We start from the raw sequence: 15,000 nt of genomic DNA, 5'->3' as shown, positions 1-15,000 counted from the left end.
TATTCTTGTTCGGCCCCCACTTTCAAAAAATGCTAGATCCGCCCCTGACTAATTTTGCTTATTTTTATTGTGAGAGTATGAATATGATCTTTCCAACTTAGATTTTCATCAATTAATAACCCAAGAAATTTAATGCAGTTCTTACGTTCAAGAGTAACATTCTAATTTTCTTCAATATCAACAATATCAATCTGCCGGGGGTAGGTAATTGTTATAAGTTTTTGGTGTGGACGAAAAATAACAAAGTTTGTTTTCTTTATGTTAAGTGTAAGTTTATTTGAGGTTAGCCATTTAAATAAGTTGTTCAATTCAGCATTTACAATTAACTCCAATATCTTGAGATTTTCGTGAGAATAAAGGACATTTGTATCATCTGCATTAAGGAAAGTAAGAAAAAAAAAAAGTTTTCTGGAGCAATGTTGAATATCGTTAACATACAACAAAAGGAGGAGCGGCCCTAAAACGGACCCTTGGAGTACACCACAACTAACTACTTCTTTATCCCAAATGCCACTTTTGATATCAAACAGGAAGAATTTCTTCAACTCTTAGGAGTTTATTTTCATAGTAATCCTACCAATTGGGACAAGCAAATTGATGCTCTTCTCAGCAAAGCAGGGAGGTGTATGCACATTGTAAGAAATATGGCAATAGTCTTGACTCTCTTCACCACCGCTTCCATAGTTTGATTATACCTAGTTTTACTTATGGCATTTCAGTATGGGGTGCTGCTAGTTATGATCTTTCCCGAAAATTGACAAGCTTCAGAAACGAGCAGTTCGTTTTGGTTTCCTTAGGGAGGTCTCAGGCCCGTTCCAAAGCCGCTCCATTCGTGCGCCGAACCTAACTGATGAGTTAAGAGCGGCAGAAGAGCGGCGTTTGAATCAGTTTGGTTCGGCAGGTTAGGTTTGGAGCGGCCAACAAGGTTAAGTTCGGCAGGGTCTGTCGCACTATGCGACATTGGAGCGGCGGCTGATTCACACGGCGCTCTTATCATGTGCTGAAACTAACGCATAAATTGTGATAATTTATAATCTTACCACAATTCCCTCCGAAGGTTTACCTGTACCAAGGCCCCTTGCCATTGTATGGATTTCAGTTTGGTTCGACCCATGTACGGCGTATGAATCAGCCGTCGCTCCAAAGTCGCTCTTTAGTCGAACTTTATTGAGTTAGGTTCGGCACAGGTGCGGCGTTTGGATCGGGCCTCACCCGTCTTAAGTCTTTTAGACGCCTCAGATAAATAAGTTATGGAAGAGTATAACTACTTCTACTGAAGCTCCTTTGGTAGATCTTCTCTCTCCCAGTAAAACAAGATTGCTAAGGAATCGTGGTCATTCCTATGTACTTCCTCAGATTAGGACCGAACGCTTCAAAAGTTGTTTTATTAATAGATTCTTTTTCAATTTTATTTAACTTTTTATGGTGCTTTTTTTTTTCGAGCTAGTAAAGAGCTTTATTATTATTATTATTATTATTATTATGATGATGATGATGATGATGATGATTATTATTAATTGAAGTTCTCCTTTCTCTCCTCCCGTTCTCCGAGTAAAAGATTTATTATCCACACTTTCGTTTGGTAAATTTCCTATCCACACTTTACAGCTCAACAACAACGACAAAAATATATCATTTTTTCATTCTTTCATCGCTTTCAGAAGTCTTCGTTTTGCTCTGTTTAATATTAAAAGATGACAATCGTTTTGTCAACTCTCCGTCTCAAACAGAACTTCTCAACTGAGGGCTTACACTAATTTGCGAAACGAAACGAAATGATACAGAAAGAATGCTAAACATTTAGGAAAGCTAACCTGAGGCATATTTAGGCCTAAACAAAAATTTTTACAGCTAATGTTAGCATTCGTAAACGGTTAGGGTTGCACCTGCCCGGAAAATTTCAATCCCTTTCGCAAAATAGTAATTTTGGTCGGCCAGTTTGGTTACATTACTTTTTTGCGAAACGTATTGAAAATTTCCTTTGGTACAACGCTAACCGTTTACCAGTGCTAACATTAGGCCTATAAACCGTTGTTTAGGCCTAATCAGGCCTTTAGGGTTAGATGTTTAGGATTCTTTCTACGTTTCGTTTCGTTTCGTTTCGTTTCGCAAATTAGTGTAAGCCTGAACTGAGACCTGAGATCTCAACGAAAGTGGCAAATAGTGCCTGTAAGCTGAATACAAAGGGAAAAAAAAAGAAAGGGAAAACTATTCAGAAGTAGCCCCTTGAGAGATTTGAACTCTCGACCCCTGGTTTACAAGACCAGTGCTCTAACCACTGAGCTAAAGAGGCCATCTCGCGTGTAAGGTGAAGAATTTATTGTCTTAAACACATAACAAAGCGCTTTTGTTGAGAACACGGGCTCAAATGTTTAATCAAATATCTATATTTTCAAATGTTTATTCATATGAAATCTCCGATTTTCGCAGAATATACCCTTTACTCAAAGGCTATCACCTGTGAAGCCAGATATTGGCGACAGAATCGAAATGTCGAGTTTAATTTTGTCATTTTCAAAAGTGGTCAGCAAATTTCTACTTGCAAGCATGCTTATCTCAACACCACCCCCCAACCCCCAACAGTAAATTCCAAACATGGCGGATAGGGTTCATAGATTTGGTGTTTATGTTTACAGCGCATTATTTTTTTGTTTCTTTTATACTGTGATTCCTGATTGTGCTCTTTCCAAAGAAAGTGAACCCTTAGAGGCTAGTGATGCCGAGAGAGGTAAATAATTTAGCAAATGTATATCTGATTTTGTAAGAATGAAATGACGAAGCTTAATATTGTGCAAAACCTTCGCCATGTCCACTTTATTTCAGAAGGAAGCGCCGACGAGATTTTTTCTGCGGTTAATGTGGAGACCAGTGACACAGCTGTGGAGGCAGGGAACATGACTTTGAAAGAACCAATTGTGATAGACACAAATGAAACCGATTCTATTATAAATTCTACCGACACTGAATGGAATATAAACATGAACGAAACAAAAGCGGATGGTGTGATCAACAACTCCACTACGTCACCAAAATGGTCTTGCAAAGGCCGGAATAATTCACAAAACAACGATACCATTAACCAGAAAGTCGTCATCGTTCATTCAGATGAATTGCTTCAACAGATAAATTCAAGTGAGAATAACGAAACGGATCCATGTGCAATTGTGCTATTTTACACGAATTATTGTCCATTTAGTGCTAAATTGGCTCCCTTGTATAACGCTCTGGGACGAGTATATAATAATCTCCCTGTTCTGGCAATAGACGCACACAAGCAACACAGGTAATTTTACGTTAGAGACAGCGGGACTAAAACACAGGTATGTGTACATTCCACGGGTCAGGGTATGTCACTGTGCTACAGACAAATAAACAACACCAAAAGTGTCTCCTAGCCCTGATCACTCGACAAAAATGTTGTTTGAGGTCTTAAAAGGAAACGTTTGGCCTAATTGTTCATCACTGGAGCAGAGGCTCCTAGTCTTGACCTGTGTTTTAGACCCACCTTGTTAAAGACCATAATTATTTTATCATGGTAACTGGTCATTCCGCCCCAAAGTCGATCCGCCCCACATATATTAGGGACCTTAAGCAAGCGCGGTGACGACCCTTATGAGAACTCCACATAACAATAGGTTTGATGAGCAAAAAGACAAGTTCTGCATCCCCTGCACGTGCATTTTAACATTTATTTTTAATACATTTCTTTGCCGTTCTTGTCTTGACAACGACATGAAATGATCAAATTTGAGGTCACATGGAGGATGAGAGCACCTGACAATGAATTTTCAATTTACTCTTTAAATATCCGCAGGGTTCTCACCAATTTTATTCATGGAATGTGAACTCACACTTTCCAAGCCGAGCGACTTATGTAATCGCAAAATTATTACAGTACCAGGAAATAATATTTTTAGACAACATTCTCATAGCCGTCATTGTCGTCCTTGCATAAGGTCCCTATTATTGTGTCTATAGCACTCATTTTAATGATTACGTCTATTAAGCACTCATTTCAGTGGTTTGGTCAAAGCACTGATTATAGTGATTATATGAAAAATTAGGGTTAGAGTTGGTTTAGCTATCATACGATACAAGGGTGGTCAGAATACTGTGGGGCGGAATGACCTGTATTTGACTATATATATATATGGCATAAATTACCGTATATGAAACACTCATATCTTTAAACTGCATAACAAAACATTTTGAGTTTGAAGATCTTCTTCGCACTTGTTAATTAAGTGAAAGGAGTACCTGAAAAGTTCACTCTTCAAAATTCAAGGAATGCGCTTCTCTTTTGCTTTCTCTTAAGAAGCTTTCACAACTGCAAAGAATGATCTTCAACCTCAAAATGGGTAATTAATTTTTTGGTGCAGCTTGCTAGTGATTGACAGTAGTGAGGGTTGCATTCTACAATGTATGTGGTCCTAGAAGGGGAAATTCCAGAAACTTGGTCACTTATTTGCATTTGAATAGTGTGCATTGTTTTGTGCTTTGTTCTTCCAACAATGCCACTGCTGGAAGACAAAAACGGCATGATATTTAGAAGTCACACCTAGGCTTTGACTCCAAAACCAAGGAAATCGCATTGGCCACCACAATGGCTGCTGATGATTCAATTGCAATACAAAGCAAATTTTAGTGGATACTGATGATATTATATGCCGGAGAACATGTACAAGTTGCAATAACTATTAACTGTTTTCTTTCAATAATTTGGAGGAAAATGTAAAAAGAGATTTCCAAGCAGATCACTAATTGCATCGTTTGCAAGATTACTGTTGACATTTGATTGTAAACTGCTTTATTCTGGATATCTTTATCATGAGTTTTTGACCTGCCAGCTTTTTAAGAGGCAAAGGTGTGGGATATTTATCCTGGTCTTCATAAAGATTACACAATTACATCCAAACATTTTGTGTATCTAGCCATTGTATAGAGACCTACTGTACAGTAGACTCCCAAGAAGTGTACATGTCAGCGAAACACGACATGTACCTCATGAATCTCCAAAGCTTTTTCCTTAAAATGTTTTTGAGACTGAGATTTTCACAATGTTTGGGAATGAATCGTCATTAATTTTACTCATTTTAGATGAAGGTTTTGTTTCTTTACACATTTGCGGGGAAAAAAATCTATTAGAGGAGGCATACTGTACAGGTTTTGTACATTTTGTGAATGGAAGGCAGTGACTCTTCTGTGAGAGTACAACTTAAATGATTTGGAGGGTCAAAAGAGAATAATATTAATGTTACATGAAAGAATCTGTGGTTATTAAATTTTATCAACGAGAAGAGTACTGTGACAATCAGGTTTTTTTCCGTTTGTTTCATGATGTGGTCATTATTTGTAGATCGTTTCATTTGGACTGCATGTACAGGTACTACAGTGTACTAGTCTTCCTCAGACAATGATGTCAACTACATAGTTATGCATTAATTGCGTAAAAGCTGGATACTCAGCTGTGATGTGTTGGTTTTCAGTAGCTGTGTGGTTTCCAGCATTGTGATCATGTGACAAAATTAACGAAAAATACTCAAACATTCTTCAGTTGATGAAAGAGATGTTTTTAACTCATAGATATATTTCTTATGTTTGCAGTTTAAACACTCGATTTGGGGTTGTTGCTGTCCCAACCATCTTATTGTTTCATTCTGGAAAGCCTGTTTTAAAATTCAACAATACAGTTACGTTGGATGATCTGCGCGATTTTGTGAAAAATAGCACAGGTAATGTATGGTTTACAGTCAAAACTCATTTTGTGTGTCAGGACCTAATAAATATTTGATAGCAACTTGTGTAAATGAATTACTGTGACCTGTGAAGGTCAAAAATAACTTACTAATACATGTAACTTAAAAGAGTAACACCCCCTTTCTTGGTGTTGTTTAGTTACATGTATGCAACAGATCATTTAACAAATTAATTTTGTGTTCCATTGTGCCATTTTCTTTAAATTTGTTTCTCTGCTCCTTTGAGAGTAATTTGGTAACACTAGTTAACCAAACTTTCTCGCTTTATTGAAACTTTTGTTTTATGATTGTTGATTACTTTTCATTGTTTAGAATGCTTGATTTACTGTTCGGCATGTGCAAATTTAATGATTACATGTAGCCACCAAGCAATCAAGGGCAGTTGCATTCGTATGCTTGCAAATTAGGTGCTTTAAAGTTGTTGTTGTTACAACAGCTAATTAGATTAGATAAAAAACTATTACATTTGTACAGAAATCATATTAATTCCTACTGCTTAACATACATGTAGTAGAGTGGCATCATTTAACTATCCAATGAAATTAGAGCTTGCAAAGACCTGTGTGGTATCTGGAAATTGAGCTATTAATTTTAGGTGGATGAAGTGGGAAAGATAGCTGACAGGAAAAGGGCTTTTACAACCCGCTCACCTCTGTCATTTTGCTGTTCTCCCTATACCAGGCTTGCAATTGTGTTGTTAAACTATTTAATAAAGGAGGTGAAAGTTTAATGTCATTCAACTTACAGTGTAGGTGTAATCTTTATAGACTCACAGGGGTCAAACCTTTCTAATGCAGGTGTTGAAGGTAACTACAGTGTTCATGTCTCTGAGGAGGACTACAAAGGTCCATTAAGAAGCAAACCAGTTGAAGATAGAGACTATTATTTACTGTTTTCTGCGCTCTTTCTTGTGGCATTTGGTGTCATCATGTTCTCAAAATCCAGCTACAGACAACTAGTTTTTGAGAGAATTCAGACTGTTCAGTGGAGATGGATATTTCAGTGGTTTAGCAGAGAAAAACAAGATTAATGCAGCCACTATTGTGGAACATGAAAGATGTCACTTGACATATCTTGGATGTTGGAAATTCGTATCTGTAACATTATTGTTATTATCATTATGGACAAGACAATCAAGAGATTGACGTCTATTAATAATTTATGGCCAAGACAGTGATATTTAAAAATGGTGTTTGCGGGTGTACTTGAAATACTGTACATGTATGAATCTTTGCATTCATCTTCCTGCATCAATGAACTTGATTTGGGTTTTGGGAAACATCAAGGTCATTTTAAATAAAAGTTATGAATTTGCAATTGAAAGAAAAATGTGGTGGTGTGTTGGATTTGTAAATAGTCAGAAGTCACAAATTCAAATCCACCATAGCCTACTCGGTCAGTTACCTTTTTGTTTTGTTTTTTGGGTTAGGGACTTCGAAATCTACTATGTGGCTGTCAATGAAAACGCCACCAAACTATTGCTGTCCATGTGTGTGTTGGAAGTTTTGCAGAGTTTCACATTCTCAGCAAATGTGTAATGTTAAATGACCAAAATAATGTCATGTTCCATGTAAAACATGGACACTCATTAGTGAATTTTAATTTTTTATCCTAGTTTTGTCACTGTTCCCCCAATTTAGTTCCTCAGGATACATATACATGTACATGTAGTTCTGCTGGTTAATTTGTAAAAGTTAATTAAACTATATTATTATATGGCTTGTGTTTGTAGCCGATATAACGCGCGCTCTGATTGGCTAATTGTGACTGAATTGTAGGGCATTATTCTCCCGTAATGCCCACGGGCCGATTACGGGCTTGCAAAAACAAAGCAAAAGGTAATTAAAAAGCCATATAATAAACTACTTACTAACCGAGCTAGCTCGAGCCGTACTGGGGAATATTGGCCCTCGGCCGTTTTTGTACGGACCTCGCTACGCTCGGTCCGTACTGCCACGACCTCGGGCCAATATTCCCCAGTACGGCCCTCGCGCTCGGTTAGTAAGGAGTTAATAATTTGGAATAAAAAAGACAGGTGTTTTTTTAAACGTTCTCATTGAATTGGGCATCTTTTGTTTCTTTCCGTACATGAACTCACAAGCTTTAAGATTTCAATCTCATCATGCATTCTTGGTTTTCATAATCTTGAATCATAAGAGAATGATTCTTGAAGCATTAATAAACCTGTGACACTAGCAGCATCACCATTTCCTGGTTTTGGGACACCATGATGGCAGATGTAGCGTGACGTGAAAACCATGGATACCTGTAAGTGAAGGACCTTGACTTTGTTTTACTATTAGTATTAAAGGGGTCAGTAAGTTTTTTCCTCCTTCGGTTTTTAACTTTTGGAGAAGTGTTGTCTATCATTATAGTAGAAAACAGAATACATGTAACCATAATTATCTTTATTTAAAAAGCACTACAGGGACAAAACAAGTATAATTTCACATACAATGTAATCAAGCCATGCTGTATTCATAACGCTTTACATCAGTTATTCTGTGCTAATTTTTCTTTTCCTGCATTAATTTTTGTAAGAACAGTCACTGCTACATGTATGGTGTTAAAAATTTGAAAAGTTAACGTCACGGTAATAATAATTATTAGGTACATAGCATGCATTTTAATGATGTGAATTGATGGAACGAAAAGAAACCATTCTGACTTATATTTTGTAAATACAATGTAATAAAACATCCACATATAACTTTTAGCCTTTTTGTTAGTCTTGCCTTACATTACATCACTTCACTACTGTTTTAACCTTTTTGGATGACGATGAGTGATCTTGACAATCAAATTGATATGGTGATTGGTTGCCTGAAGTTCAAGTTATTGATTCGTCTTTTGACGTTCTGATTAATAATTGATCTGGTGGGTGTTGATTTAGGGCCTTGTGATGGTCTGAAAATCTTCTTGTCTCCTTCGCTTCCATTTTTCTTTTTCACCCTATAAGGGTCTTCAGAATGCGATGGATAACTGTCGAAGCATCCAGCCTTCATACCACCAATCTGTAAGAAAGATGACAGACAGTAATTAGCGCTATTCCAGGGCGGGTTTGTTAAAGGCACGTGCCATGGAGAACCTGAAGGAGTCAATCGAGACAGGTTGAAGAAATTGAGCAAAATCAGGACTGGCAAAACTCATAGTACTAACTATGCAAAACTGAATCATCTCCCACATCTTGTAAACTTTGGTCTCTGAGGGTGTTAGTTAGGCTTAGATTGGAGTTTGTTACATTTTGCAAAATAATTTGCACTTAAAAAACTTCAACCCTACTAGATTACCAAAGGCACCTTGCCAAAAATCCTTAGTCAAAGAAAAATACATTTGAGGTTACTCGGGCACTTCAAAGACTGAAATTACCATGTAACAGTGGTGATAATAAAAATGACAATCTTGATTGAATGTAATGAATGTTTGCATTCCTCACCTCTTTTGGTGGGGAGCTAGGCTTGAATGGTTTCAGTATTTCTGGAGGTTTCCGTCCTTCTTTGAGAGGTGGAAGACCTGTGAAAGACCAAAAGAAAAAAAGGTATTACATGTACTTGTAAAAGGCTACCTTCAGGTTTCTAGTTGATTAAATTGTGTCGGTTCATTTTGTGTCAAGTTTGAACTTGTTTCAAAGGATTGCAACAGGTTTGGCATAAGGAAGAGTTTACGGTTGTTTTAGTAAATAAATGTGTCCCGTGACCTGTTAATTAAACAATAATAATTAATCCTGTTGCATCTTGACAACTTTCTTGTCGCTTGGTATAAAAGCCTGTTTCCTTTAGGTAACAGAATTCTTACCCCTGTCAGATTTGTAAGGATTTCCATCAAAGAAAGCTTTGGGATGAAGATTCAGTTTAAATGCTCCTCCTTTCCTTGCTTTAAAGCTTGATTCCATTTCTTTCTGTATTGATTACAGCAAAAATTGTGATCAAAACAAAATTACTAATAATCAAATTTATTCCTTAACCTTAAATTAATAGGTCTTTAGTTGTAGGTTTCCTGCAAATTAAGGCAAAGGTGTATAATTATTTTGGGTAGATACTGTACATGTACATGTCAGCTTTACATTAAAATTAATTTCTTTTAATACGAATTTGTATTATACTAATAAGTACAATGTAACTTACAGGGTCTGCAACATTTATTTTCTGTTTAACAATTATTCCATGAGCGCGCGTTGGATATGAGATGATAGATAGCCAACGAGGCGCACAGCACCGAGTTGGCTATAATCATCTTATATCCAACAAGCGCGAGTGGAATAATTGTTTTATTAAAAATGCCCCCAACATATTGAAAACTAGACTACAATAAAAATGAAAAGGACCAAAAAATCACGCATATGCTTGCCGCATTTGTAGATCATGGTATAATGGCTCATAACCCATGATGGCTTGGCCAATCAAAACTCTCGAATTGCATTATCCAATGATCCAGTTTTTAATAATATAATTTATACTGTTATAATTAGTCCTTGTATTATCTAATACAATTTACTTCTGCAAGCTTTTAGGACTTATTGTCAGTGTTAAAATATTTAAAGGCTTTCTTATTATTCTCAGATATGTCCAGAAATGCCCCTAACATGGACTTTAAGTGTCACAAAGAAAGTGTCTCCTTGCTCTTCTCCCCAACTTCAACATCACTTGTGTCTCGAAATATAGAGACAATTAACATCACAACGTGCCCCTTTAAAATGCTGCTCCTCAATTAAAGATAAACCTGCATTTACCACACACAAAAAAATAATACCTGGGTCATGATTAAAAAGGAGGATGTAGATCCAAAGTGTAGATGTCACTGGCAAGGAGGTGGAGTCAGTTGGGCATGTGGCAAGTGGTTGTACTGGTTTGGTGCAATTATGGACTATCAAAGGAGGTATGAGTGGATGGGTTTGAGGGCGCACTGGCATGAAGTGTGCTGTTGTGTGGTATAAGGAGGTTCTGAATGAGGTGAGGGTGTTGGAAGATCTGGTAGGATAGGATCATCAAGACAACACAGAAGATGAAACATGATCGTCTAGATGTTACTGTGGTGGATTGAGCATCTTAGGAGTGGATGTTTGTCAATTTCTGGGTGCCTTAGGATAGGGATGTGGCGATGACAAAATCAGCAACTACTCTCCTCTGGGAAAGGAAATCAGATGCATCTGGTGTCGACAAAGATTGTCCCATTAGTGGTTAGTTGTTTGGGTATGATTTCTGGCTGGTTTTTGAAAGATCTTGGAATTCCATATGCATGGGAGGAATGCATATGCAGACCTCCATTATACATTGGGACCACCCCAATCCTCCAGAAGACGAATTATAAGTCTCTAAAAAGCCCCAGATCCGGGGCTGAGGAGATACGCAGTGTTTACACCTGCAGTGTAAATACCATCTCCTTGCAGGTCGTTCTGTCCATAGAAAGTCAAGATTATTTTTTCACCAGCTGGTGCCATTCAACCTCTTCCCAGGCTCTCCATGGGAAGACAAGAAGAGAGATCCTGGGAACAAGGTTGGTTTATGATAATATTGTGCATACCAAACTTTTCATGAAATGTCTGATGTAAAGATTAAATGCCAAAAAACCACCATGCTTCTGCAACTTAAGGTAAATGGACTTGTTAATATACTAAGCTATACCCACATTTCTCAAATCTCTAGCCCGATCATAAGCATCTGAGATGTACTTTGGCGAAGCACCAATTGTCACGTGGAGGTAACCAAAACCAGTTCCTTTCTTTGGTGGATTAGTTAAAAAGTTCTTTCCGGGCGAATCAATTGCTTTCTTTCCTTTAACAACAGGACTAAAGGCGGTTATTGCTCCACTGAATGTTCCATAATGATTTCCAGCTCCTGACCTGTGGTGAAGAAGAAATTCATACATGTCTGTCTTTAACCCTTTCAGCCCCGATAGTGCCAAATGGCACTTATAGATTTTACTCTGTCTAACGCCAGACGATTTTACTCGTCAATGGGGAACCCCTCGGGGCTTAAAGGGTTAAGTTTGCTTCAAGATAACACACTGTGCCTTTATTTCCTTATTGTAAATCTGAGTCTCCTGCAAATATCTTAGAATCTGCATTTTTTCCCCTGCAGCTTTGATGTGAAGCATTTTGTCTGAGAGTGAATATTATCATAAACTTGAGTTATTTTAACAAGAGCTTGGGACACAACAGATCGATTTTGAAAAAAACACATTGATTTGAGCAATGAAGTAATTTGCATAAAATTAATTATCAACCAAGAGACTCCTTGAAACTTGCGTATATTTTTTTATTATGATACATAACATTTGGCTCAATAATTATTCTTGCCAGTTTGACAAATCACAGCCAACTTGTGAAAAAGGAATTATGCCACATGTAGTTCACACTATTAGATTTTTGTTGGAGGGAGGGGTAGTTCGGATCGTAGTCAATCCACGAAAATACAGCATCCTCAAGGATCACAGAGAATTGTAAAGGGACCGTCTAACTTACGGCAGTTTCTCTCCATTGCTTGGAACGAAAGCCTTTCCTATGTTAAGCTTTGAACTCTTCAGCTTATCTTGTCTTCTCCGCTTTACTGGATCAGTAAAGGCTTCACTCTCCATGATCCGAGTGAATTTTTGATCGAAATAGCCAGATTGGAGAGCTGATCTTGTTTTGCTCCCACCAGGGAGCATCTGTTTTCCTTTATGAGCAGCAACATTGAAATCTGCGATGATCAAATTAATTAAATTATGCTACGTTGCGTGAGTTGCTCATATGTCAACGATCTTTGCAGCCAGTGACTTGAGCTGTACCAAACTAAACTAATTAAAGATTTAAACATCTGCTGCACGTACTAAAACGTTTTTTTGAACAATAAACGTATGTTACGTTGCGTGAGTTGCTCATATGTCAACGATCTTTGCAGCCAGTGACTTGAGCTGTACCAAACTAAACTAATTAAAGATTTAAACATCTGATGCACGTACTAAAAGGTTTTTTTGAACAATAAACGTATGTTGAAAAGTAAATATGAAACTCCACAAACCTCTCCCACTTACTTGTGCCTTGCCTTTTGTATGGATCCCCGATCGAAATATACCCAAGCTCGGAAAACAGACCAACACGGTTTAGATCATTTTTAGTGTCTAATTTCGACATTTTTCACAAAAGACCTCTACAGTACTTGTAGAGAATTCCTCGTGCGATTGTAATATCAACAGCTGAGGAATGTAACTGATGGAACTGTCAGAAAAAAATCGCGAAATTATCTTCGACATGAAATAACCATCAAGCCTATTCATCAAGCCAAGATTTATGTGTTATTGCCGTGACAACCAGATGGCTTGGTAACCTAGCAGATATATTTGTCGCGAATGACTGGCGCAAGTACCCTGGGTGCCAGACGTCTTTTTTTTTCAAGGTCGGAACTCTCAGCGATTCCAAATAAACGGTCGAGGACGAATAGCCATCAGTGTAATCGCAATTTTCAGGAATGTTCGTAAATGATGCACTTCATTGCGTCCCGTGGAAAACAGCCTCAGCTTGGTGGCCAAAACTGGTTTGACGAGAAATTCGCATGCAAATGAGGTTCTTGGGTCGTGCGACCAGAGGCATTTTTTGGTAACTACTTGGTGTAGGCAGTCACATAGTGTTTTTCGTCCTAGACCGTTGATTTGGAATCGCTGAGCGTTCTCTCCGACCTTAAAAACAAAAAAATTCCTCTGGAACCCAGGGTACTGGCGCAGAGTTGTCGTCCAAAAATGGCGGATATCAGCCTATGAAAGTACAGTAGTTCTTTGCCAGTTCTTGATCGTTTATTTTCACATCATCACTTTCAAAGACCTAATCTTTACAGGGTGAGACAAAACAGTCATGACTGAACGAGAGGAAGACGTCTTTGAAAGGAAAGAAACGAAGAAAGACAAAGGATATATGGCCTTTCGTTCAGCAGACGATGACAGTGTGGGAGAAGAAGAAGTAGAAGACTCCAGGTACAAAACACACAACGCAAGGCAGAACCTACTGTTGTTACTTACTACCAGAATTTTATATTGATTTAGCCCTTAGCTAGAGTAAAAAAGAAAATGCCAATCCTCGGGTAAAAATATATCTAATAAATATCTCGAGCTAAAATTGCAGAGCAACTACAAAATACAGGGCCATTTCTAGGTAAAAATTGTTGAAAAGGCACCCTGTATTCTGTAGTCTAGCCCCCGCAAAGGTTATGTTCTTTTGGGGTTAGGCTTTTCTGTTGATTGTATTTTTCATGATATTTTAGTATAAAATTAAAGTCAATGTTTAGGAGCGATAACTTTTGAGCCCTCGGTCTCTGTGCTCCACTCCTACCACGTGGTGGCCTCTTTGGAACCACATGTTTTGTAATCTGAAGGCATTTCATTTCTGCCCTCGTCGAGTGGAGTACAGTAATTCCTATTATCAGGCGTTATCCCTCCCCCCCTCCCATGTACATGTACTGCATGTTTTTTTCTTATTCTGGTCTTTGATTGTATCTCTTGCTGTAAGATTCTTACAAGTTTAATCCATAAGGTGTGTAATAAATTAGGGGCGGGGAATTGCTGCCTGCTTGACCCTTTCAGCCCTTTGCTAAAGCCCAATCAGGGAGGGGGCATGTTGTTCTACTGCTGGACTGGGTTAACATGGCACCAGGACATTATGCCAGCCACCATGCCCGCCTTACAGCACAGGCATGAGGCACCCCTCGGTGTGGTGACATGTGTGTTTTGAACAATAAGATAAGGGTAACGTTAGCATTATTTTGGCTTAGGGTGAATGCAGCTGTTTTCCTTAGGTAAGGAGCACCATTTTGGTGGACACTATTGTGTATAATTCATGTGGTCTTTGATTTACATTTGTTTGGATTTTCACTTGAAATAATTGTGTTTTCCATAAAGCTTCAGTACAATATAGACAATAACATTATTTAAAATACAAGTGCTAAACCATTAGTAGTACAATATTTATGCCTATGGTTACAATATGACAACTTCTGAAAAATAAAAACCTGTTAAGAACCTAATCAGTCTGAATTGTGAAAAACTATCCTATTGGCTAAAATAATTGTAAGAACCTGTTCAGCCTGACCTCAAAAATTCTAGGTTCTTATATGCTTGTGTTTACTGTATTCCCAGCCAACTGACCCATTTTTTTAATTTTTACAGGCCAAAAGGGAAAAAGGTAAAGAGGGAGAAGTCAAGGACGCTTACAATTCGTATCAAACCCAAAAAGCAGAAAAAGGAGAAAGAAAAAGAGAAAGATAAAGAAAAGGAGAAA

The 15,000-nt window shown here is 37.8% G+C and overlaps 3 protein-coding genes and 1 non-coding gene across 8 annotated transcripts in view; 2 read left to right on the top strand and 2 right to left on the bottom strand.

Moving 5' to 3' along the window:
- Window positions 1-2,220: 2,220 nt before the first annotated feature.
- Trnat-ugu (transfer RNA threonine (anticodon UGU)) lies at window positions 2,221-2,293 on the bottom strand. The gene has a single exon. It is a non-coding gene; the product is annotated as a tRNA-Thr (tRNA).
- A 295-nt stretch (window positions 2,294-2,588) lies between these two features.
- On the top strand, window positions 2,589-7,085 carry LOC138033703 (thioredoxin domain-containing protein 15-like). 2 transcript variants are annotated; one of them, XM_068881495.1, is made up of 4 exons: window positions 2,589-2,728; window positions 2,827-3,283; window positions 5,605-5,732; window positions 6,554-7,085. In XM_068881495.1, exons 1-4 carry the CDS (start codon window positions 2,596-2,598, stop codon window positions 6,784-6,786), a joined length of 951 nt encoding a protein of 316 aa, XP_068737596.1. In that variant the 5' UTR covers window positions 2,589-2,595; the 3' UTR covers window positions 6,787-7,085. The 2 variants fall into 2 exon arrangements, with proteins under 2 accessions (XP_068737596.1, XP_068737595.1); XM_068881494.1 differs by having other exon boundaries at window positions 2,824-3,283.
- A 1,058-nt stretch (window positions 7,086-8,143) lies between these two features.
- Window positions 8,144-13,029, bottom strand: LOC138033704 (cilia-and flagella-associated protein 96-like). Its single transcript, XM_068881496.1, has 6 exons — window positions 12,768-13,029; window positions 12,217-12,433; window positions 11,382-11,595; window positions 9,552-9,654; window positions 9,193-9,269; window positions 8,144-8,770 (listed from the first exon to the last, which is right to left on the bottom strand). Exons 1-6 carry the CDS (start codon window positions 12,865-12,867, stop codon window positions 8,555-8,557), a joined length of 927 nt encoding a protein of 308 aa, XP_068737597.1. The 5' UTR covers window positions 12,868-13,029; the 3' UTR covers window positions 8,144-8,554.
- Window positions 13,030-13,368: 339 nt separating this feature from the next.
- Window positions 13,369-15,000, top strand: part of LOC138032434 (ralA-binding protein 1-like) — a 31,152-nt gene continuing 29,520 nt past the window's right edge. Inside the window, exons 1-3 of one of the 4 annotated variants that reach the window (XM_068880108.1) lie at window positions 13,369-13,492; window positions 13,565-13,700; window positions 14,889-15,000. The exon at window positions 14,889-15,000 is cut by the window's right edge and continues 64 nt beyond it. In XM_068880108.1, the coding sequence (XP_068736209.1) occupies window positions 13,582-13,700; window positions 14,889-15,000 (231 nt within the window). In that variant the 5' untranslated portion in view covers window positions 13,369-13,492; window positions 13,565-13,581. Of the gene's footprint in view, window positions 13,701-14,888 lie in introns of all 4 variants that reach the window. The other 3 variants (XR_011128369.1, XM_068880107.1, XM_068880109.1) reach the window with 3 other exon arrangements.

The sequence above is a fragment of the Montipora capricornis genome, chromosome 14, assembly GCF_036669925.1.
Source record: "Montipora capricornis isolate CH-2021 chromosome 14, ASM3666992v2, whole genome shotgun sequence".
In the NCBI taxonomy this organism is placed as follows: domain Eukaryota; kingdom Metazoa; phylum Cnidaria; class Anthozoa; order Scleractinia; family Acroporidae; genus Montipora; species Montipora capricornis.
Note: the sequence above shows the minus strand (reverse complement) of the source record. Positions and strands in the feature narration are given on the sequence as shown.